General features: G+C 40.3%; 1 protein-coding gene across 3 annotated transcripts in view; it reads left to right on the top strand.

Moving 5' to 3' along the window:
* The window catches only part of Pramel (preferentially expressed antigen in melanoma-like), a 35,824-nt gene extending 10,563 nt beyond the window's left edge, over window positions 1–25,261 (top strand). The window contains exons 1-4 of one of the 3 annotated variants that reach the window (XM_087600591.1): window positions 2,896–2,993; window positions 20,867–21,166; window positions 21,604–22,185; window positions 23,094–25,256. In XM_087600591.1, coding sequence (XP_087456717.1) covers window positions 20,877–21,166; window positions 21,604–22,185; window positions 23,094–23,607 — 1,386 coding nt within the window. In that variant the 5' untranslated portion in view covers window positions 2,896–2,993; window positions 20,867–20,876 and the 3' untranslated portion in view covers window positions 23,608–25,256. Of the gene's footprint in view, window positions 1–2,895; window positions 2,994–20,839; window positions 21,167–21,603; window positions 22,186–23,093 lie in introns of those variants that run through there. The other 2 variants (NM_001419568.1, XM_087600592.1) reach the window with 2 other exon arrangements.
* The last annotated feature ends 523 nt before the right edge of the window (window positions 25,262–25,784 follow it).

The following is a 25,784-nucleotide window of genomic DNA, read 5'->3' on the forward strand; positions in this document are numbered from 1 at the left end:
TCTCCATTTCAATAGTCTATCTTTCCTTACCCTGGCTTCTCTTTTGTTTGTTTGCATGTATGGATTTGAATTTTTAAAATAGTGTAACATGCAGCAAAGTGGCTTTTTACCTCACTATGTAGTTGAGCTACTTAGTACATCTTCTTCCACCTCCTGAGTCCGGAGATTACGGCCATATGCCATGACACCTAGGTTTTGGTCTAACTGTTTCTGCTTAACATGCAATATGTATATAGCTGCTAAGGTTATTTTACCCTGAAATTCCATGTTTTATTATGACTGTATTGAAATTATATGTTTGTGACAAAAATACCTGCTCTAATGGCATTCATCTTCCCCTCTGCTCATTTTGATGTGAGAGTTATATTCACCACAGTGTTTCAGCAATGTCTGATATGTGATACTGGACACCAGACATGAAGACAAGATGTAGGACTGCTATTATAGACGTTCAACTGTGCTTATATTTTGAGTAAGGGAAACATTACTATTACTCAGATAATCCAATATAAAAATTTGTATTTTGAAAAGTATTACTCTTTCTTCCTTTTCCGTACTCTGCTCTCATTTCCCATTTCTTTCCCAGCCTTCGCTGCAGGAATAACATACCCCCTCCACTTTCTGATCTAATATCACTTATATTTGTTTTGCACAAAGGAAATATAACATATTTTCTTACATTACTGTAGTACATGAGAGATACCATAGGATTCACATTTTTATTTTTCATTTAACAGCATTTTTCATTGACAATAGGTTTTCAATACAATTATTATGATTATAGTTTCCCCTCTCCCAACTCCTTCCAGATCCTCCCCACTTCCCTATCCACCCAGATCTATCTCCTTTCTCATTAGAAAACAGATATCTAAAAGAGTAGTAAAATAATATAACCTGATAGAATAAAACAAATGATTGATTGTATGAATTTGTGCAGTTGTGTGGCTCTCCAGTGTCTGGGATCCAGGAGTCTCAGGCAGAGCCTAAGAATTCTCCTATTTCAGTTTCAAAGTGATGGCAGTGCTCGGGTGTTGGAGCAAAATTGTAAGAAGCACTTCACATGGCCAATGTATTCCGTTTGGTGGCATGTTGGAATCCCTTGGGCAGTTTATAAAGCTTTCCTGATGTTGAGTCTCATTCCCAGAATTATGGGCAATGTCCAACTCTGCAGAATAGGACAGTACAAACAGACACAAAAGAAAAGCAGAAAAAGCACAGGGAACTCTTATAGAAATGAGGAGACACACATACACACAGAGAGAAAGCTCATTTAAAAAATCCAGAATCAATAATATACAAGCCAAAGAACTATAACGTTTTTAAAAAAAGAAGTCCAGACAAAGCGTCACTAGATGAAACAAACAAAAAAAAAAAAAAAAACCCTTCCAATTAACATTGAGTTAATTTTGTGTTGACCATCTATTGCTGGACATATGGCCTACCCTTAAATCTGGTTTGTATAACCAGTGAGACTCTTGGAGAAGAATATTTTTTTCTTTGTGAGGAGATACGAGTTCAATAGCTTCTGAGTTAGGAATGGGAGCTTGTGTCCAATTCTGCAGACCCCATAAATGCTACCTCACTATCTGTGAGTTCATAGGTGTATCATCCTGCTTTGCCTAGAAAGCCTTGCTTCTTTCATGTCTTCCATCCCCAGGGACTCTTAATCTTGCTGCTTCCTCTTCTGGAATGTTCCCTGAGCCCTAAGGGGAGGGATTTGATGGAGACATCCCATTTAGAACTGAGTGTTACAAGTTAATAACATTTTCTTAAAATATATACCTAACATTTTTTAATTTAATAATTCTTCTTGTTCTTCCTCTTCCTATTCCTCTTCCTCTTTCTCTCCTCCCTCTTCCCTCTTCCCTCCTCTTCCTCTTCTTCTTCCTCCTCCCCCTCTTCCTCCTCTTCCTCCTCCTCTTCTTCTTCCTCCTCCTCCTCCTCCTTCTTCACAGTGCAGTTGTTATCTCCCTCTCAGTCCACCCTGTGATTGTTCCTCATTCCATTCCTCCTCCTTCTGGCTCCAAGAGGATGTCCTTACCACACCCTCATTATCCCCATCCCCACCACACCAGACCTCCCCACACTCCCTGTGTCCTTAAGGTGCTGCATCTTCTCTCACTGAGACCAGAGCAGTCAGTCCTCCTGCAGTATATGTGTTGGGGGTCTCGAACAAGTTCTTGTATGCTACCTGGTTGGTGGCTTAGTGTCTGAGAGATCTCAGAGGTCCTGGTTAGTGTAACTGGTGGTCTTCCTATGGGGTCGTCCTCCTCATTAACTTCTTCCAGCCATTCCCTAATTCAATCACAAGGGTCCCAGGGTTCTATCCATTGGTTGTGTATAAGTATCTGCTTCTGTCTCAGTCAGCTGCTTGTTGGTCCTCTCAGGACAGCCATACTAGGCTCCTGTCTAAAAAACATCATAGCATCAGTAATAATGTCAGGCCTTGGAACCTCCCCTTGAGCTAGATCCCAATTTAGTCTTGTCACTGAATTTCCTTTCCCTCAGCCTCTTCTCCATTTTTGTCTCTGCAGTTCTTTTACACAGGAACAATTCTGGATCAGAGTTTTTGACTGTGGGAGGCAACCCCATCCCTCCACTTGATGGACTCTACAAGTTCCCTCTCCACTGTTGAACATTTCATCTAAAGTCCCCCCCTTTGAGTTGTGAGCCTCTCACACCTCCTAGGTCTCTGGTACATTCTAGAAGGACCCCCCCCCCGCACCTCCTACTTCCTGAAGTTACCTGTTTCCATTCTTTCTGCTGGCCCTCGGGGATTCACTCCTGCCCCCCGAATAATTGATCATGTTCCCCTTTCCCCTCCCTGTCCTATCTCCCACCCAAGCTTCTCCCTCCATCTGCCCATCCCTCCACCCTTTTTCTCTTTTTTTCCCCAAGGGATCCTCACCTGAGCTCTTCAGCTTGTTAACCTTTCTTGAGTTCTGTGGATATCCTGGATATTCTGTACAGTTTTGGCTCATATCCAATTATTAGTGAGTACATACCATGTTTCTTAATAGATTTTCATTTTGCTTTTCTATACTTGCAACAGACACATTTCTATGGCTATACCATAACATTTTTAATCTACCTATGTGTGGTTTTTAATTGTTTATATTTTGAAATTATAATGCTTCACTGATTATACTTAGGCATAAATAGATGCATTTGTAGAAGAAGCAACTTTCTAGGATATTTAATTTTCATTTCTCACAGCTTCTCTAATAGAACACAGTAACTTTATAATTTTGCCTACATGTTCCCAGAGACTGGGTCATAACTCAGGGTTATTTTAATATACTACAAACATCTGTTTGTCATTAAATTTTGACATTTATTATTTGTTTGAAATATATTCTTGAATTCTTGTGTGAACTGTTAGTTTGTGTCTTTTTTTTTTCATTTTCATACCACTTTGTCCTTTGTTTCTTTAAATTTTGACTTCTCTATTTAAGAAGCATAATTTCTTCCTATCTAGGATGTTACATTACTACATCATTTTAGTCTGTAAGGTCCCTTTTGAAATACTTGAATTTGATTTTTTTTCTTTTCTTTTTTTTTTTGGAGCTGGGGACCGAACCCAGGGCCTTGCGCTTGCTAGGCAAGTGCTCTACCACTGAGCTAAATCCCCAACCCCAAATTTGATATTTTTAAATCCTTTGGGTTCTGTTTAATCAGATTGCATATTCTGTTCATTACCTCTGGAATTTGAGTGACATTTATAAAACCTTTCCCTATAGCAAGCTTATAGAATACCTGTATTGTTTACTTCAAGAAGCTGTGCGATTCAACATTTTCCTTAAATCTTTAAAGTTTCAGTTACTCGTATACATGCCATGTGTCGTGGGTTTACCTTAGGGTTCTTTTTTTCTAAGTCTCACTCTGCACATGCATGTCTACCTTTTCTCTAGTGGTTCGTCCATGTCACCTTTCTTTCTTCATTTAGAGTAATTATTTTTATGTGTATGGGATTTCGCCTGCCTGTATGTCTGTATAGCACATTTGTGAAATTCCCACAGTAACCAAAAGAGAACATCAGATCCCCTGGAACTGGGTTTATAGATGTTTCAAGGTTCAGGAATTGAATCTGTGCCATCTAGATCAGCCAGTGATATTTTTCTCAATTTTAACTTTTTTTTCGATTCTTTGTGAATTTCATATTATATACCCCAATCCCACTCATCTCCTTGTCCCTTCATACATACCCTTGCAACCTCCCCCTTCAAAAGAAAAAAAAAACTCATAGTAGAGGTTGTAGTGAGTGACAGTGTGCCTGCAGTCTATACTTGTGTACTTGCAAATGTTCGTCATAAGGAGTCATTGGTCTGGTCTGAGGCCTCTGGCTTCTGCTACAGTAGCAAAACTGGATCCTAACTCCGACTCCTCTCAGATTTCCTGATTTTGTCTTGTGTCATGGAGATCCTATGACTTTGGATGTGTAGGAACATCCCCTTCACAGATTCAGTAGTTCATAAATGGAGTAGATGTTGGGGTGAATCAACTCTTAACACCTGATTTGGACCTATATGGTCCAAATTGTTTTGTAAGCCCTCCAGCTCCCTTGCACCCACACCATCAGATAAAGCTCTTGAGTACTGACTGCCCTGGCTAGTTTACCCAGTGAAGGAGCCAGTGAAGAGCAGAGCCAGTGATCCATCTCTGACGGCCTCCTTGCCCATGCCAACTAGATCCATTGTGCTACACATGCAAGATACAAGGCCACTTTTCTTAGTGTTGCAGCCTGTGAGTAGCAGGGTCAGTCCTCCTGTTCCCATGTCATGGCATTGGGACCAACTATCCAATTTGCCATAGGTTGGGAAGTGAGGGGGGGAGGGAGGGAGGGATACAAAACAATTTTAATCTTGCTTCTGCAGCCACGTGAATGAAATAGTGTTTGAACCACATACTATCTTAAAGACAATTATACATTGAACAACACCTATAACAACTTTATGGTCCATAGCATTCAAAAGAATAAAATTATCTACAAAGTAAAAATGGGATATCATTTCATAAGTTATTTCAAAGTATTAAGTGCTTTCACACTGCATGTGAAAAATATGTTAAACACTTTTAGTGATAGCATTTCTTTTTTATTGGATATTTTTGATTTACATTTCAAATGTTATCCCCTTTCCCAGTTTCCCATCCATAAACCCCCTATTCCATCCCCACCCCCTACTTCGATGAGGGTGCTCCCCAACCAACCACCCACCCCTTCCTGTCTCCCACCCTGACATTCTCCTACACTGGGGTGTCCAGCCTTGGCAGGACCAAGGACTTCTTCTCCCATTGGTGCCCAACAAGGCCATCCTCTGCTGCCAGTGCTCCTAGCTACTGCTGAACCATCTCTTCAGCCCACCGCTTTTATTAAGCATTACTGTCCATTGGCGTTGACTTCTATTTCTAGGATTTCTAACCTATTTTATTAGACTGTTTTGTCTATTCTTGTAGCAGTGACACGATGATGTAGTTACAGAAGTTCTCCACAAAGTTTATGTTTTCTCAGCGTGACATCAGAAGTCCCTGCTCTGAAGTCTTCCTTCTTTCTTCTTAGCTATTCTTTCTTTAAAAATAAATTGTTTTATTTACATTCCAAATGTTGCCCAACTTCCAGGTCTCTCCTCCCAGATTTTTTCCACCCCATCTCCACTACCCTTTCTCTCTGAAGTGGAGTTACTCTGCCCATGCCACCCACCTACTTCATGACCACATGACATGCTCCCACCCCCAGTATCACCTTTACCTGGGACATCAAGTCTCCACAGGATTGAGTGCTTCCTCTCCCACTGAGGCTAGACAAGGTAGTCTTCTGCTACATATGCTGGCGGCCACCGACAAGCCCATGTATGCTCTTTGGTTGGTGGCTTAGTCTCTGAGAGCTCCCTGGGGTTCAGGTTAGTTGATATTGTTGGTCTTCTTATGGGGCTACCATCCTTTTTAGCTACTTCAGTCCTTCCCCTAACTCTTCCATAGGGGTCCCCAACCTTAGTCCAATGGTTGTCTGTAAGTATCTATATCTGTCTCAGTCAGCTGCTGATAGAGTCTTTCAGAGGACAGCCATGCTAGGATCCTGTCTGCAAGCAAAACATGACCTTAGTCCTGTGTCAGGGTTTGGTGCCAACCCATGAGATGGTTCCCAAGTTCAGTCAGTCACTAGATGGCCTTTCCTTTAGTCTCTACTCCATTTTTTCTCTGCATTTCTTTTAGACAGGAACAATTCTGTGTGACAAAAATTTTCAAGTTAAGTTGGTAACCCCATTCCTCTACTGGGGCCCTGTCTATCTACTGGAAGTGGTCTCTTCAGTTTGCATCTCTCCACTGTTGTGCACTTTGACCAAGCCATCCCCATTGAGTCCTTGGAGCTTCTCACGTTCCAGGTCTTTGGGAATTTCTAGAAGTTACTCCCTCCAGCCCACCCACAGCTGTATATTTCCGTTCATTCTCCTTGTCCTCTGAGCTTGTCCTTTGAATATTCGCATGCCCAGGGACCTCTCTTCAATTGTCTCCTGTGGTTATTTTGTTGCTCCTTCTAAGTGTGATTACAGCATCCTCACTTGGGCCTTCCTTCCTGTTAAACTTCTTATGGTCTGTAGGTTGTATCCTGGGATTCTGTACTTTTTGGTTAATATCCACTTATCAGTGAGTACATATCATGCATGTCCTTTTGGGACTGGGTTACCACACTCAGGATAATATTTTCTAGTTCCATCCATTTGCCTGCAAAATTCATGATGTCCTAGTTTTTAATAACTGAATAGTATTCCATTGTGTAAATGAACATTTTCTTTATTCATTCCTCTGTTGAGGGACATTGGAGTTGTTTCCAGATTCAGGCTATTATAAATAAGACTGCTATGAACATAGTGGAGCATGGTTCTCCTGGTATGGTGGAACATCTTTTGGGTATATGCCCAGGAGTGGTAGAACTATTTCCATTTTCCTGAGGAAGCGCCTGATTGATTTCCAGAGTGGCTGTACTAGTTTGCAATTTCACCAGCAATGAAGGAGTGTACCTCCTTCTCCACATCCTCACCAGCATGTGCTATCACTTGAGTTTTTTATCTTAGCCATTCTAATTGTGTGAGTTTCAATGTGTGCTTTGAGCTTCAGTAAAGTTTCTTTTACAAATGTGGGTGTCCTTGCATTTGGGCTATTAGATGTTGATTTTTTTCTTTGACAAGCATAAAAGTGTTCTTCTCCGTCTCTTTTGATTACTTTTGGTTGGAAGTCTATTTTATCGGATATTAGAATGGTGACACCAGCTTGTTTCTTGGGGCTATATGCTTGGAAATTTTTTTCCTGCTCTTCATTCTGAAGTAGTGTCTGTCTTTGTTGCTGAAGTATGTTTCCTGTATGCAGTAAAATAATAGGTCCTGTTTATATATCCAGTCTGTTAGCCTGTATCTTTTTATTGGGGAATTGAGTCTGTTTAGGTTGAGGGATATTAAAGAACAATGATTGTTGCTTCCTGTTATTTTTGTTGTTGAAGGTGGCATTATGTGTGTGTTTGATTCTCATTTGGGTTTGTTGTGTGATAATTTCTTGCATTTTCTTGGGTATAGTTTCCCTCCTGGTGGTGGAGTTTTTAGTATCTTCTGTAGGACTGGATTAGTAGAAAGATACTGTTTAAGCTTGGTATTGTCATGGAATATCTTGGTTTCTCCATCTATAATGATTGATAAACTTGGTGGGCTGGCATCTATGGTCTCTTATTGTTTGTGTGACATCTTCTGGCTTTTAGAATCTTTTGAGACTGGTGTAATTCTGATAGGTCTGTCTTTATACATTATTTGGCCTTTTCCCCTTCTGGCTTTTAATATTCTTACTTTGTTCTGTACATTTAATGGTTTTGATTATTTTATGGCAGGCGTATGTTTCTTCTGGTCCAATCTATTTGGTGTTCTGTAGGCTTTTTATACATTTATAGCCATCTCTTTCTTTAAGTTAGGGAAGTTTTCTTCTATGATTTTGTTGAAGCTGTTTTCTGTCCCTATGGAATGGTAATCTTTGCCCTCTTCTATTCCTATTATTTTCAGGTTTGATCTTTTTGTTGTGTTCCAAATTTCCTGAATGTTCTGGGTTAGGAACTTCTTTTCTTTTTTTCTTTATTATCTTTAATCTTTGGGGGAGGGGGGTCTGGTGATGTTAGCATTCCTTTTTTATGAGAATATTTTTATTTACATTTCAAATATTATACCCTTTAGCAGTTTTCCCTCCAAAACCCAGTATCCCATCCCCTGCCCTGCTTCTACGAGGGTGCTCCCTCACCCACCCACCCACTCCTTCCCACCTCTCTGTCCTAACATTCCCCTATACTGGGGCATCAGGCCCTGACAGGATCAAGGGCCTCTCCTCCCATTGATACCAGACAAGGCCATCCTCTTATACATATGCAGATGGAGCGATAGGTCTGTCCCTGTGTTCTCTTGGGATGGTTTTATACAGTTCAGCCATTATCCACCTCCCTGTCCCTACTCTGACAGTCCCTCATCCCAGTCCTCCTCCCCCTGTCTCCAAGAGGATGTCCCTACCCCCCACTCCACCAGACCTCCCCAATCCCTGGGGGCTCAAGTCTCTTGAGGGTTAGGTGCTGGATCTTTCATTGAGGCCAGACCGGGCAGTCCTCTGTTGTATATGTGTCTAGGCCTCAGACCAGCCAGTGTATGCTGCCTGGTTTGTGGCTCAGTGTCTGAGAGATTTGGGAGAGGTTAGTTGAGACTGCTGGGGTTGCCATACTCCATAATGTCTTCCAGCCTTTCCCTAATTCAACCACAAGGGTTCCTGACTTCAGTCCATTTGTTGGGTGTAAATATCTGTGTCTGTCTTGGTCAGCTGGGCCTCTCAGAGGATTTTTTTTTTACACTTGGATATATATATATATATATATATATATATATATTTGGTTATTTTATTTATTTACATTTTCCAGTTTCCCCTCCATGAACCCCCTATCCCCTCCCCACCTTCCACCTATATCTATGTATTTTTTTCCTTTGACCAACGTGTAGATACCTTCTATTGTATCTTGTACACCTGAGATTCTCTCTTCTACTCTTTGTATTCTGTTGGTGATGCTTACATCTGTAGCTCCTGGTTTCTTTCCTAGGTTTTCCATATCCAGGATTGCCTCCATTTGTGATTTCTTTATTGTTTCTATTTGCAGTTGTAGATTTTGGACTGTTTATTTTAATGTAAAAATATTTATTTTTACTTTTTATGTAATTTTTTAAATTTTATCTTTATTAACTTGACTATTTCTTTTTTACATTTCGATTTTTATTCCCCTTCCCAGTTTCCTGGCTAACATCCCCCTAAACCCTTCCCCACCCCTTCTATATGTGCTTCCCCTCCCCATCCTCCCCCCATTACCACCCTCCCCCCAACAATCCCGTTCACTGGGGGTTCAGTCTTGGCAGGACCAAGGGCTTCCCCTTCCACTGGTGCTCTTACTAGGCCATTCATTGCTACCTATGAGGTTGGAGCCCAGGGTCAGTCTATGAATAGTCTTTGGATAGTGGCTTAGTCCCTGGGAGCTCTGGTTGGTTGGCATTGTTGTTCATATGGGGTCTCAAGCCCCTTCAAGCTCTTTCAGTCCTTTCTATGATTCCTTCAACGGGGGTCCCGTTCTCAGTTCAGCGGTTTAATGATAGCATTCACCTATGTATTTGCTGTATTCTGGCTGGGAGACCTTTATTGACTGTTTCTATTCCTTTAGGAGTTATGAGGTTGCTTAAATGTTTTATCTGTTCCTGATTTAACTTTGGTACCTGGTATCTGTCTAGGAAATTGTCCATTTCCTGAAGATTTTCAAGTTTTGTTAAATATAGGCTTTTGTAGTAGGATCTGATGATTTTTTGGATTTCCTCTGATTCTGTAGTTATGTCTCCCTTTTCATTTCTGATTTTGTTAATTTGGACACACTCTCTGTGTCCTCTCGTTAGTCTGGCTATCTATATTGTTGATTTTCTCAAAGAATCAGCTTTTGGTTCTGTTGATTCTTTGTATGGTCCTTTTTGTTTCGAATTGGTTGATTGCAGCTCTGAGTTTGATTATTTCCTGCCTTTTACTCCTCCTCGGTGTATTTGCTTCTTTTTGTTCTAGAGCTTTTAGGTGTGCTGTCAAGCTGCTGATATGTGCTCTCTCTTGTTTCTTTCTGCGGGCATTCAGAGCTATGAGTTTTCCTCTTAGCACAGCTTTCATTGTGTCCCATAAGTTTGGGTATGTTGTACCTTCATTTTCATTAAAGTCTAAGAAGCCTTTGATTTCTTTCTTTATTTCTTCCTTGACCAGGTTATCATTGAGTAGAGCATTGTTCAATTTCCACGTATATGTGGGCGTTTTCCCCTTATTGTTATTGAAGACCAGTTTTAGGCCGTGGTGGTCCGATAGCACGCATGGGATTATTTCTATCTTTCTGTATCTGTTGAGGCCCGTTTTTTGACCAATTATATGGTCAATTTTGGAGAAAATACCATGAGGAGCTGAGAAGAATGTATATCCTTTTGTTTTAGGATAGAATGTTCTATAAATATCTGTGAAGTCCATTTGGTTCATGATTTCTCTTACTCTGTCTATGTCTCTGTTTAATTTCTGTTTCCATGATCTGTCCATTGATGAGAGTGGGGTGTTGAAATCTCCTACTATTATTGTGTGAGGTGCAATGTGTGCTTTGAGCTTTAGTAAGGTTTCTTTTATGTATGTAGGTGCCCTTGTATTTGGGGCATAGATATTTAGGATTGAGAGTTCATCTTGGTGGATTTTTCCTTTGATGAATATGAAGTGTCCTTCCTTATCTTTTTTGATGACTTTTGGTTGAAAATCAATTTTATTTGATATTAGAATGGCTACTCCAGCTTGCTTCTTCTGACCATTTGCTCGGAAAGTTGTTTTCCAGCCTTTCACTCTGAGTTAGTGTCTGTCTTTGTCTCTGAGGTATGTTTCCTGTAGGCAGCAGAGTGCAGGGTCCTCATTGCGTATCCAGTTTGTTAATCTATGTCTTTTTATTGGGGAGTTGAGACCATTGATGTTGAGAGATATTAAGGAATAGTGATTATTGCTTCCTGTTATATTCATATTTGGATGTGAGATTATGTTTGTGTGCTTTTCTTCTCTTTGTTTTGTTGCCAAGACGATTGGTTTCTTGCTTTTTCTAGGGTGTAATTTGCCTCCTTGTGTTCTGCTTTACCATTTATTATCCTTTGTAGGGCTGGATTTGTGGAAAGATATTGTGTAAATTTGGTTTTGTCATGGAATATCTTGGTTTCTCCATCTATGTTAATTGAGAGTTTTGCAGGATACAGTAACCTGGGCTGGCATTTGTGTTCTCTTAGGGTCTGTATGTCATCTGTCCAGGATCTTCTGGCTTTCATAGTCTCTGGTGAGAAGTCTGGTGTGATTCTGATAGGTCTGCCTTTAAATGTTATTTGACCTTTTTCCCTTCATGTTTTTAATATTCTTTCTTTGTTTTGTGCATTTGGTGTTTTGACTATTATGTGATGGGAGGAATTTCTTTTCTGGTCCAATCTATTTGAAGTTCTGTATGTTTCTTGTATGTTTATGGGTATCTCTTTCTTTAGATTAAGGAAGTTTTCTTCTATAATTTTGTTGAATATATTTACTGGCCTTTTCAGTTGGGAGTCTTCACTCTCTTCTATGCCTATCATCCTTATGTTTGATTTTTTCATTGAGTCCTGGATTCCCTGTATGTTTGGGACCAGTAGCTTTTTCCGTTTTACATTTTCTTTGACCGTTGTGTTGATGATTTCTATGGAATCTTCTGCTCCTGAGATTCTCTCTTCTATCTCTTGTATTCTGTTGGTGATGCTTGTATCTACGGCTCCTTGTCTCTTCCTTTGATTTTCTATATCCAGGGTTGTTTCCCTGTGTACTTTCTTTATTGCTTCTATTTCCATTTTTAATTCCTTCACCTGTTTGATTGTGTTTTCCTGGAATTCTTTCAGGGATTTTTGTGATTCCTCTCTATAGGCTTCTACTTGTTTATTTATGTTTTCCTCCGTTTCTCTAAGGGAGTTCTTCATGTCTTTCTTGAAGTCCTCCAGCATCATGATCAAATATGATTTTGAAACTAGATCTTGCTTTTCTGGTGTGTTTGGATACTCAGTGTTTGCTTTGGTGGGAGAATTGGGCTCCGATGATGCCATGTAGTCTTGGTTTCTGTTGCTTAAGTTCCCCACTTGCCTCTCGCCATCAGGTTGTCTCTGGTGTTACCTTGTTCTGCTATTTCTGACAGTGGCTAGACTGTCCTATAGGCCTATGTGTCAGGAGTGCTGTACACCTGTGCTCCTGTTTTCTTTCAGCCAGTTATGGGAACAGAGTGTTCTGCTTTCGGGCGTGCAGTCTTTCCTGTCTACTGGTCTTCAGCTGTTACTGTGGGCTTGTGTCCTGATTCTACCAGGCAGGTTGCTTGGAGCAGAAAAGTTGCTCTTACCTGTGGTCCCGCGACTGAAGTGGCTCCTGGAGGGCTGCTTTTCAGCTCTCAGTGAGGGCGGCAACCAGGAGGGCCTGAGCTGCCTTTTCCTGGGGACCCCGTGCACTGGGGTCCCAGATGGTATTAGGTGTTTTTCTCTGGAGTCAGAAATGTGGGCAGAGTGTAGTCTCTTCTGACTTCCCAGGTATATTTGCCCCTCTGAAGGTTTAGCTCTCCATCCCATGGGATTTGGATGCAGAGAACTGTTGACTAGTTCCCTTCAGGTCCGGGCGGTGTCTGGACTGTGGGGGATCTGCTGTTCAAGTGCCCCTATCTTCCGGTCCCTAGAGGCCGTATACAGTTTCCTCTTGGGCCAGGGATGTGGGCAGGGGTGGGCAGTGTTGGTGGTCTCTCCCGCTCTGCAGTCTCAGGAGTGCCCACCTGTCCGGGCAGTGAGCTCTCTCTCCCAAGGGGTGATTTTGGACTGTTTTATTTAAATCCTTCACCTGTTTGTATTTTCCTGTATTTCTTTAAGGGATTTATTTGTTTCCTCTTTAAGGGCTTCTACCTGTTTGCTTTCTTTAAGGGATTTATTTGTTTCCTCTTTAAGGGCTTCTACCTGTTTGCTTTCTTTAAGGGAGTTATTTATATTCTCCTTAAAGGCCTCTATCACCTTCATTAGATGGGATTTTTAGGTTACAGTCTTGCTCTTCAGATGTGTTACAGTATCTGGGGATACCTGTAGGAAGAAAATTGGGTTCTGATGATGCCAAATTACATTGACTTCTGTTCTTGTGCTTGCCTCAACATTTGGTTATCCCTGGTGTTAGTTGGCCTGGGTGTCTCAGACTGGAGCAGGCCTCCTTTGGAGGCAGGTAGAGCTGTATAACTTGGGTTAGAGCAGGCCTTCTAGGAAGAAGGCAGTGCTGTCTCTGGTTAGGGCAGACTTCCTGTGTCCCTTGTTATAGCAAGCCTCCTCTGACCCCATGTCCCTGGTTAGAGCAGACCTCCAGTGACACAGGCTGGATTTGGTGTCCAGAGGAAGGCACTTTGATCTGCCAAGGGTTCAGATGAAGGTGCAGACAGGAAAGATGATGGGGCTCAGGCAGAGTTGGATACATGGGTGGGGAAAAGGGAAGGTAACCTGTATGGTTCAGGAGTCTCAGGTTTGATAAAGTGAGGGGAGGGCAGCTGGAGACAACAGGCTGCTCAGGGCAGCTTGGTGTGCCACAGAGGGCTCAGCCAGCAGGGAAGATTGGTGGGGGAATGGAAGCTTACCTGTATGGTTCAAGAGTCTGGTGTAGGTAGAAGAGAGGCAGTGGGAGATTGGTGGTCCCCCTGGGCTGTCAGGTTGCTCGGGGTAACTTGGCTTGACCCAGAGGGCTGCTCTTCTTAGCTGTTCTTATGAACTTTACCATCAGGCTGTCTAACTCCATAAAATGTTTGTAGGTATTTTTGAAATTGCATTACATTTATACATCAACCTAGGGAGAACTGACTTTTTTTAAATGTTGAGTTTCTCAGGGAAAAGTCAAATTTTATTACCATTGTTCCACAATCTCTTCAATGGAATCCAGAATCCTTATTTGGTTATATTAGGCACATCCACAAATAAATTTGAACCAAAATAATGTAATATTTGCAGATAATCCTGGGAATGTGGTGACCTTGTAGTATAGCACAAAGAGCAAATTCTTGAATATGTTTTCCTAACATTTGTAACAGTGTGTGAAATCAGCCACTGTGCTTGCCGAGACTGCCCAGTCCCTTTGTTTCAAGGCTGTTTGACTTTTGGTTCATACAAAAGAAAGTTTGTCACAAGTAGGATATAATTAAACTCTCTTGCACCCTGAGTTATAACAGAAGACCATCTTTTGAGACCTTGGAACATGTTTTGAAGACGACTTAAATATTCTCTCCCAGAAATTGAAATCCCTGAAGTCTCAAGAAAATGTAACACTGCTTTGTTCTTAACTATAATAATTTTATCTTCATCATCAAGTTATTTTAGCTAAGGTCAGTGGCATAATGTGTACTGTGGCAAAGTACTACACTAAGTAGGTGAGAAGTAACAGAAATTTGGTTGTCTGGTGGTTTAATGTTTTTGCCTGGAATTTTCCTTCATTTTTCTTCTTCATATAATACTACATTTTTATAGTCTATCTAATTTAACCATGCTATTGTCTGTTCTTCAATGTTATGTAGGCCTTTTCGAGGGTTTATAGTTGCTGTTGTTTCTGCTGTTGCTTCTGTTGTTGTTGACGTTGTTACAGCAGAAGAAGGAAAAGGTAGGAGCATTTGAACTCTTTTATATGTAACTAGATTCTTTCCTTTTATGTTTTCTCTCATCATTTATTTTTACTGGATATTTTTATTTACATTTCAAATGATATTCCCTTTCCTGGTTTCCGATCCATAAGCTCCCTATTCAATCCCCTTCCTTCTCCTTCTATAAAGGTGTTCCCCCTCCCCAACGATCCCCTTTCCACCTCCCCGCCCTGATATTCACCTACACTGGGAGGTCCAGCCTTGGCAGGACCAAGGGCTTCTCCTCCCATTGGTGCACAACAAGGCCATCCTCTGCTCCATATGCAGCTATAGCCATGGGTCTGTCCATGTGTACACTTTGGATGGTGGTTTAGTCCCTTGGAGCTCTGGTTGGTTGGTATTGTTGTTCTTATGGGGTTGGAAGTCCCTTCAACTCCTTCACTCCTTTCTCTAACTCCTCTAATGGGGACTCTGTTCTTAGTTCTATGGTTTGTTGCTAGCATTCGACTCGGTCTTTGTCACTCTCTGGCTGAGCTTTGCAGGAGACAGCTATTTCAGACTCCTGTCAGAGTGCCTTAATAGGCATCAGCAATATTGTCTGGGCTTGGTCGGTGTATGTATGTGGGCTGGATCCCCATGTGGGGCAGACTCTGAATGGCCATTCCTTCAGTCTCTGCTCCAAACTTTGTCTCCATATCTCCTCATATGAATACTGTTGTTCCCCTTTTTAAGAAGGACTAAAGCATCCACACTTTGGTCATCCTTCTTCTTGAGCTTCATGTGGTCTGTGTATTGTATCTTGGGTAATCCAAACTTTTGAGCTGACATCCACTTATCAGTGAGTGCATATCATGTGTGGGGATGTATGTGTGTGTGTGTGTGTGTGTGTGTGTGTGTGTGTGTGTGTGTGTGTGTGTGTGCTTGGATTACCTCATTCAGCATATTTTCTAGTTCCATCCATTTGCCTATGAATTTAATGAAGTCATTGTTTTTGATAGCTGAGTAATTACTCCATTGTGTAAATGTACCACATTTTCTGTATCCATTCCCGTGTTGGAGGACATCTTGGTTATTTCCAGCTTCTGGCTATTAGAAATTCGGCTGCTATGAACATAGTGGAGCATGTGTCCTTGTTGTATGTTGCAGCATCCTTTGGGTATATGCCCAGGAGTGGTATAGCTGGGTCCTCAGGTGGTGCAATCTCCAATTTTCTGAGGAACCTACAGACTGATTTTCAGACTGGTTGTACCAGCTTCCAATCATACCAAAAATGGAGAAGTGATTCTCTTTCTCTACATCCTTGCCAGTACCTGTTGTCACCTAAGTTTTTGATCCTAGCCACTCAGACTGGTGTGAGGTGGAATCTCAGGGTTGTCTTGATTTGCAGTTCCCTGATGATTAAGGATGTTGAACATTTTTTAGGTACATCTCAGCCATTTGATATTCCTTAGCTGAGAATTCTTTGTTTAGCTCTGTACCCCATTTTAATAGGGTTTTATGGCTCTTTAGAATCTAACTTCTTGAGTTCTTTGTATATTTTGGATATTAGCCCTCTATTGAATGTAGAATTGGTAAAGATCTTTTCCTGATATGTTGGTTGCCATTTTGTCCTAATGACAGTGTCCTTTGCCTTACAGAAGCTTTGCAGTTTTATGAGGTCCCATTTGTCAATTCTTGATCTTAGAGCATAAGCCATTGGTGTTTTATTCAGGAGATTTTCCCCAATGCCTATGTGTTAGAGGCTCTTCCCCATTTTTTTGTCTATTACTGTGAGTGTATCTGGTTTTATGTGGAGGATCTTGATCCACTTGGACTTGAGTTTTGTATAGGGTGATAAGAATGGCTGGTTTGCATCCTTCTACATGCTGACCTCCAGTTGAACCAGCACCATTTGTTGAAAATGTTGTCTTTTATTCCACTTGATTTAAATATCAAGTGACCATAGGTGTGTGGGTTCATTTCTGGGTCTCAAATTCTATGCCATTGATCTACCTGCCTTTCTCTATACCAATACCATACAGTTTCTATCACTGTTGCTCTGTAATACAGCTTGAGGTCAGGGATTATGATTACCCCTGAAGTTCTTTTATTGTTGAGGATAGCTTTCACTATCCTGTTTTATTGTTATTCCAAATGAATTTGCAAGTTAGTCTTTCTAACTCTATGAAGAATTTAGTTGGAATTTTGATGGGGAGTGCATTGAATCTGTAGATTGCTTTTGGCAAAATGGCCATTTTTACTATATTATTCTGCCAATCCATGAGCATGGGTATGTTGTGACTTTGTTTTTATTAAATTCTAAGAAGTATTTAATTTCTTTCTTTTTTTATTCCTTGACTGAGTTATCATTGAGTAGAGCATTGTTCAACTTCCATATATATATATGGGCTTTCTATCGTTTTTGTTGTTACTGAAGACCAGCCTTAGTCTGTGGTGATCTGATAGGATGCATGGGATTGTGTCTATCTTCCTGTATCTGTTGAGGCCTGTTTTGTGACCAATTATATGGTCGATTTGGGAGAAGGTACCATTAGGTGATGAAAAGAAGGTATATCCTTTTGTTGTGAATGAAATTTTCTATAAATACCTATTAAATCCATTTGGCTCATAGCTTCTTTTAGTTTCTCTATGTGTCTGTATATTTTCTGTTTACATGATCAGTTCATTGATCAGAATGGGATATTGAAATCTCCCAATATTATTATTGTGTGAGGAGTAATGTGTGCTTTGAGCCTTATTAAGGTTTCTTTTATGAATGTAGGTGCCCTTGCATTTGAAGCATAGATATTCAGGATTGAGAGTTCATCTTGGTGGATTTTTCTTTTGATGATATGAAGTGTCCTTCCTTATGTTTTTTGATAACTTTTGTTTGAAAGTCAATATTTGAATGGCTACTCCATCTTGTTTCTTGGGACCATTTGTTTGGAAAATTGTTTTTCAGCCTTTTACTCTGAGGTAGGGTCTGTCTTTGTCTCTGAGGTTTTGCCTGCGTGCAGCAAAATGCTGGGTCCTCTTTATGTATCCAGTCTGTTAGTCTATGTCTTTTTATTGGGGAATTGGTTCCATTGATGTTAAGAGATACTAAATAATAGTGATTGTTGTTTCTTGTTATTTTTGTTGTTAGAGGTAGAATTATGTTTGTGTGGCTCTCCTCTTTTGGTTTCATTGCAAAGAGATTATTTTCTTGCTTTTTCTAGAGTGTATTTTCCCTCCTTGTGTTGGAGTTTTGCATCTATTATCCTTTGTAGGGCTAGATTTGTGGAAAGATATTATGTAAATTTTGTCTTGTCATGAAATATCTTGGATTTTGCATCTATGTTAATTGAGAGTTTTGCTGGATATAGTAGCCTGTGCTTGCATTTGTGTTCTCTTACAGTCTGTATGACACAGTCTCTGGTGAAAAGTCTGGTATAATTCTGATAGATCCACCTTTATATATTGCTTGACATTTCCCCCTTACTACTTTTAATGTTCTTTCTTTATTTTGTGCATTTGTTTTTTGACTATTATATGCTGTGAGAAATTTCTTTTCTAGTCCAATGTATTTGGAGTTCTGTAGGCTTCGTCTAAGTTTATGGGCATCTCTTTATTTAGGTTAGGGACGTTTTCTTCTATAATTTTGTTGAAGGTATTTACTGGCCCTTTAAATTGAGAGTCTTTGCTCTCTCCTATACCAATTTCTTTAGGTTTGACCTTCTTCATTGTGTTCTGGATTTCCTGGATGTTTTTGGTTAGTAGCTCTTTATGTTTTACATTTTCTTTGAGGGATGTTTCAATGTTTTCTATGGTACCGTCTACCCCTGAGATTCTCTCTTCTATCTCTTGTATTTTGTTAGTGATTCTTGCATCTCTTTCCTAGGTTTTCTATCTCTAAGATTGTCTCCCTATGTGATTTCTTTATCATTTCTATTTCCATGTTTAAATCCTGTATGGTTTTGTTCAATTCCTTCACATGTGTGGTTGTGCTTTCCTGTAATTCTTTAAGGGGTTTTTTGTGTTTTCTCTTTAAGGGCTTCTACCTGTTTACCTGTGTTGTCCTGTATTTCTTTAAGGGAGTTCTTTATGTCCTTCTTAAAGTCCTCTATCATGATCATGAGATGTGATTTTAAATCCAAATCTTGCTTTTCTGGTGCATTTGGATATCCAGTATTTGCTTTGGTGGAATAACTTTGGTGGAAGGGCTCTGATGATGCCAAGTAGTCTTGGTTTCTATTGTTTAGGTTCCTGTGCTTGCCTCTTGCCATCAGGTTGTCTCTGATGTTAGCTTGTCTTGCTGTCTCTGACAGTGACTTGAGCCTCCTGTAAGCCTGTGTGTCAGCACTCCTGTAGACCTGTTTGCTTTCAGCTAGATCTGGAAACAGAGAACTGCTCCTTGGTTTGTGTGTTCTGAAGCCTCCAGGCGGGTCGCTTGGAGTAGAAGAGTTGTTCTTACCTCTGCTCCCAGTTGTATTGGAGCTCCTCTCAACTGGCTTTCAGGTCTGGACACAGGCAGAAACTAGAAGGGTCCTGCCCCCTGACTGCTCCTAGTTTCCCATATCCAAAGGGCAGGTTCCTCTTGGACCAGGAATGTGAGCAGAAGTAGTGGTCTCTCCTGAGCTGTCATGCTTGTTCACCCTTTTGATAGTCCAGATCTCTCTCCCATGGGATTTGTGTACAGAGAGCTGTGGGAGCAGTTCAGCTCAGGGTGCAGGCAGAAACCGGAAATGTCCTGTCCCAGACTGCTCCTGCTTTTGTGTGTCCACAGGCCACAATGTGGGTCACTTGGAGCAGAAGAGTTGGTTTTAACTCTGCTCTCAGGTGTGTCGGTGCTCCTGGAGACTGGCTTTCAGCTCTGGGCTCAGGCAGAACCTGGAAGATCCCTGCCCTTGACTGCTCCTAGGTTCCTGTGCCCAGAGGGCACAAAGGCACTAGGTGAGTTCCTCTTGGGCCAGGCATGTGAGCAGAAGTGTCAGTGTCCCCTGAGCTCTCAGCATTGTCCAAATTTCTGAAAGTCTAGTTCTCTCCACCAAGGGATTTGGGTACAGAGAGCTGTAGTAGTGGTTCAGTTCTGGGCACCAGCAGAAACCGGAAAGTTCCTGCCACTGACTACTCCTATGTTCCTATATCCATAGGGCACTAGGCAGGTTCCTCTTGGGCCAGGAATGTGAGCAGAAATGGTGGTCTCCCCTGAGCTCTCAGGATTGTCCGTACTTCTGAGAGTCCAGCTCTCTCCCCGACAGGATTTGGGTACAGAGAGCTGTGGGACTAGTTCATGTCTTTTCTCTATATTAACAAATATTCTTGAATACTTCTTGTATCCACATTGACTTATTTATTCTCAGTCTGTGTTTCAAAGATCGCAGTTTTAAGCCATCTATGTCAATTATTTTATATTCATTTGATATTTATTATTTTAATACATATTCATAACATCTTAATGAGATTCACTGTGATATGTCCATACTAGCCTCTAGCTTACATGAATCATATCTAACTCTGCTTTGTCACCCCAACCCTAGAACCAGTCTCAAACCCTAGAAATCAGTATTGCATTATCAGATTCTCTATTTCTTTTCCACATATGTGACAAAATACTGAACAGTTTTTTTTAAGTCTTTGCCCTAAACTGTATCCCACTCTTTCACTTTTCTGTTTGCTTTTTCATCTGCAGGCTCAATTTGTGACTAGTTTTTCTGAATATGCTTGACATCAAGTTTAAGTTATTAATCATCTTCCTTCATGTGTATCTTGTACCATTTTGGTGTGTCTTCATCTGCCACAAATATAGCAATAGGTTGGATGGGCTAGAATGTAATTCTTATTCTCTTTAATCACAATTTTGTGTTTTAAAATTTTCTGTTGTACCACTTTTGTGCAGGTTTATCTTTCCTTTATCATGGAGCCATGTAGCTCAGTGACCGCATTTGATTTCTGCTTATTAACTACCCACTTCTAATTGTGTTTTATCATAAACATATATCTATATATACATGTGAGGGAGTAGGTATTCTCCAAGAAGAAGCACACACATACACCATTTACACTTAAGAGTAAATTTCTAGTCGGTGACTACAGTAGATGTATTAGTAATGATCATCTGATTTACCATTTATTCTTTAACTAATTTCTACTTCACTAGCACTGTGTGTGTTTTCCCAGAACTTCTAATTGTTTCTCATCCTGGTGCAGGTTCACAAAGATGGATGTAAAGACCCCAAACAAACTGTTGGAGCTTGCTATACATAGTCTACTCAATGAGGAGTCTGCAGCAATCCAAGCTCTGGAGGAGATTCCAAGAGAGCTTTTTGTTCCGTTGTTCATTGCTGCCTTTGAGGGTGGGCATAAGAATGTATTGAGTGCTATGGTTAAAGTTTGGCCCTATTACTGTCTCCATATTGGGTCATTAAGCATACAGGAGCCTCAACATGAACTCCTAAAAGCCATGATTGAGAATCTTCCAGTATATCCTGCACCGTCCTCTTCTTCTCGGTAAGACTGTATAGCAAAGACATGGTAAGACACGGGAGGTTATACCATACCTTACTGCTGTCCTGGAAGTAGTATCTAGTGTTTGCTGAAGATTTGTTGTGAGGTTATTGGCTCCACACTTAAATTGAAGACTATTGCCTTCAATGTTTGTTACAAAATCTATTTTATTGAGGATACTCTTGATGGGTTTATATAACAGGTGTTACTACATAAAAGACAGGAACTTTAAGACTGGAGACAGTTTAAGGTGTATAAAAGATGGGGGAAAGGAGGTCAGATTTTCATGGGAAAGAATTATTGGTGGTTAGCATAAGGAGTGGCAGCTGTGCATACGAGGATTTGTTATGCTTGTGTCATTCTTATATACCTTCATCGATCCTTCCGGGTTTCATTATCATTTGCTGTTTCTCATATAAAATCTCCTCTTATCCTTACAGGGGACCTAAATTGAGGATCCTAGATTTAAGGCAAGACACTGACTGTAGGATCACATGCCCTGAAGTCAGCACCAAAACACCTTCCTGTTTTTATTCTTGTGCTTATTCTGACCGCTCTATCACAAAAATAGAAAGGCAGCTTTGTTGTGTAAATGCAGAGTGTAAGACTCTCTTACCAAGGCCTGTAGAACTACTAGTGGATCTTTCCCTCGATGGCTCCTTAATGGAAAAGGAATTTTTGGTTTTGCTTATGTACAAAATTGAGGAGAGTTTAGGGTCTTTGCATGTGTGCTGCCGAGATTTGCAAATTGATAAATTGTGTAAATGCAAATGCACACTGAAATTTCTTGATCTCAAATGTATTGATCAATTGTCAGTTGATAGGGGCTCACTGAGTGATATCACCAGCATCCTGTGTCGGATGATCCACCTAGAAAGCCTTAGTCTGTCTAATGTCACTTTTAGATCTCTGAGTGGTAAAGTCTTTAAGATTTTTCTCAGTCACTTGCAGCGTATGGAACACCTTAAGGAACTCAGCTTGTCTTCATTCTGCCTCAAAAATCATCTGGACAGAGTTCTCAGGTAAGGGTTTGGGGTAGGACCCTGGGTTCCCTGCATAGCTTACTGAGACAGGATAGAAAACACTCTTGGGCATTCCTAAGTTCCTCAAACCTTTGCTTTCCACTTCATCACCTCTGAGAATGTGAAACTGGAGAAAGACAGAATTACAAAAATTAAGCAACCAGCAATGTACAGGTACTATGGTAAGTGCAGAAATAGAAAAATGAAAAGCAAATGCACTAGCCTTCTAGATAGGAGGAAGAGGATGAGGGACAGGAATTGGGATGTAGGAAGACATTTTGCCACATCACAGATGTACATAATCTATAGGTGTCCTTAGCTTATAATGTCAGATTACTTTGCTAATCTATAATCTCCAAGGTATAGACCATGAAAGTAGGGGCTGGCCCAAAGGGAATTTTCAGTTGCCTGCTCTTTCTGACTCCTGCCCCCTAAAAAGGTGAACTAAAATCTACAATGGATATAATATTGTAAGTACTCAGTGGATTGATTTTTCTCTTAATATTTCTTAGAATAATCTATTTATATTGTACACATTCTTAAGATGAAAAGAAATTGTACTTCAGTGTTGAAAACCAAACTTTCAACAGGGCCTGCTGGCACATGCTTTTAATCTCAGCACTTGGGAGACAAAGGCAGGCAGATTCTGTGAGTTCAAGGTTACCATGGTCTACATAGTTCAAGGACAGCAGAGCTACATAATATCCTGTCTCAAAAAAAAATAAAAGAAAAAGAAAAAATGGGGGAAAGGTGGAAGAAGACAAGAAAACTAATTTTCTCAGAGTCCCAAAACTATTAAGTAAACTATAGCACACACTAACACATTGATAGTTTATTCTAGATGTAAAGGTATAGCTTTCATTTTTCAATCTTCATTCTTCAGGAAGTGTTTTTGTTTCTCCCTACAGAATCTTACCACCTGGTTTGGATTTCTTGTATCTGCCATTCTGTGATCTTTCGTACAGAGACTTCAAATTTATGTCCCAGAGTCCTCAGGTCACCCACCTAAAGCTACTAAATCTTAGTAACAACCCAATGTATTGGGGTGACTTTGAGCCCTTTCACACTGTTCTGATAAATCTCTCTGGTACTCTTCAGCATCTAGAGATAAACCATTGCCTTATAAGTGATTCTGCAATGTCTGCTCTTATTCCTGCCCTAATTAGATGTACCCGTCTCCGTGTGCTGGGCTTTGCTTCTAACCCCATCTCAATGCCTATGCTTGTGAATATCATGCATAATTTAACACCCATGAAGGAGCTAAAATATGTGATTTACCCTATTCCTGTACATTGCTATGAAAGATGGCATTTTCAGGGCAGTTTAGACAGACAGAAACTTGCCATTGTACAGCTACAACTGAAAGCAATGCTAGAGCTTGCACATAGAGAGGACATGAACTGGATCACTTACTGCGAGTAAATTTCACAGTCCAACACAGTGTTAATCTGACATGTACCATTAAAGTACTAATGTTATTTCCTAGACCCGTAGACTTGATCTTTAAGGTTCTTACGTTGTACAGAATTGCACTTAGGAAGGATAGTGCATAACTTAGCAAAAACTGAAGGACTTCAAGAGTTTCTTGTCACTATTGACAGATTACTGACAATAGTAGCTTTTATATTTTTATAAGATGATCAATTCCTGCTATGCTGTATCCCTGTCCATACTCTTTGGTATGCTTGTGGGCACACACATAAATCAACACAATGACAGCCTTTCCTGTCTGTGTTTGTAAAAAAGGGCAGTGGGTTTTGAAGACAGTCCTTTCATCCCATAAGTCACTTTAGGCTGTTTTGGGTTGCTTATGGGAAACTATCAGGATTTAACAGTAGTTTGGGAAAGAATGTAGTAGAGGCCCTGAGATTTCAATATACCCCTCAAGAACATAAATACAATGACCTACTTCCTTGAGGTAGGCCCACTGTGAAATTTCCACCACTCACCATGAAGTGTTCAGCTGGGTATCCAGCCTTCTTCCCATAAATTTTGTGGTGGCATTTAGAATCCTTGCCACAATATTTCTCCTACTTCCTCTAGTTCTCTTAACACTGTATATTTACTTAGTTGTGTAAATCGTTCCCTTATATATATTTGGCTTCTGTATTTTTTTCCAATAACGGTGCCTCATTTGGTATGATACATTCTAGCCACATGGGAATACTCAGGGCCGGCTTACTTCATTCTCCAAAATATGACATAACTAAAAATTCAGTTTGTGTATTCTAGACTTAATTAGAAACGATGTATGCCACAGCAATAATTAGCAATTTACACAGAGCTCAGGAAATGCCTTATCCATCCAGTTGCTTACCACACAGGCTCACCAATGCTCAGATGCCTGGCATATGTGTAAAAAGTTTAGCACCAAAGTGTACATTTGTAACTCTGGTGCTGAAAAGGTAGAGGAATGATGAACCTTAGTTACATGGCCAAACAGTCTAACAAATTAGTGCCTTCTAAGTGCAATGAGAGATCCTGCCTCAGAAAATATGTGTAGAAGTGTTTAAGAAAATACCAGATGCCAACATCCAGCTCCTGCTTGCATATACACAAGCATACGCATCTTCTCCCACACATGAACATGGAAACAATAAGGTCTTACTTGTATTGTTAACTTCTTGATACGGGAGACTGCATTGCAAAGGCATGGTAAAGGTAAAAAATGAGCACTTGTCCCTTTCACATACTAAAATGCCAAAACGATGACATTTCAATGACCCAGTAACAGAAAGAACAGAAGTAACAACTTACACATAATGTTTTTCTGTTGAAATAACTGTCAAGGTAGTTAACATTTTAAATTGATTTTCTTTGGGTGGTAAGAGATTGTATTTCCAAGTTAGTAAGAAAAACATGCTAACATGCTATAATTCGTGTGTCATATTTCTCTTGTGATATACTTCAAATTTGTTCATATATTTTGTAATGCTTGTGTCATTGTATAGTGCACAAAATTTAAAGATCTATTAAAATGCCAATGTAATGTGCAATTTTCCTTACATTGTTTCCAAGTTAAAAATTACAGATTTTGGCAATTTGTATTAAATAAAATGTTATTTAAATTAGGCTTACCTGTTTCATTGAATTTTCATTTTTGGCTTTTACTTTTTCCCATATGATTCTTCTTATATATTCTCTGAATAAGCTGAGATCTCATGCTCTTGGCAGTACAATCCTCACTAGTGCGTTAACAGTAGCAGAATACTGGAGAAGATGCAACTCTGTCAATATTGGCATATTTTTGCTCTTCCCTCCCTCCCTCCCTCCCTCCCTCCCTCCCTCCCTCCCTCCCTCCCTCCCTCCTTCTCTCCCTTCCTTCCTTCCTTCCTTCCTTCCTTGGTGACATGTTTCTGTCAGGGACAGTGTACCCTGAGGTGAAAATACACCCCACAATGAAGAGGGAATCTGGTTTCCTTTTCATATTGACATTGAATGATATTCTAGGGAATTCCTATTGCAAGAAGATGCTGTGTTCTTCTCAATAGATTGAAATATAACCTAAGTGACTGTACTAGGTTGCTTCTACATAGCTGTTATAAAACACATGCAAATGCAACTGAGGGGGAAAGGTATGTTGGATTACAGTCCCAGTC

This window comes from Rattus norvegicus, chromosome X (genome assembly GCF_021556685.1).
Source record: "Rattus norvegicus strain SHRSP/BbbUtx chromosome X, alternate assembly SHRSP_T2T, whole genome shotgun sequence".
Lineage (NCBI taxonomy): Eukaryota > Metazoa > Chordata > Mammalia > Rodentia > Muridae > Rattus > Rattus norvegicus.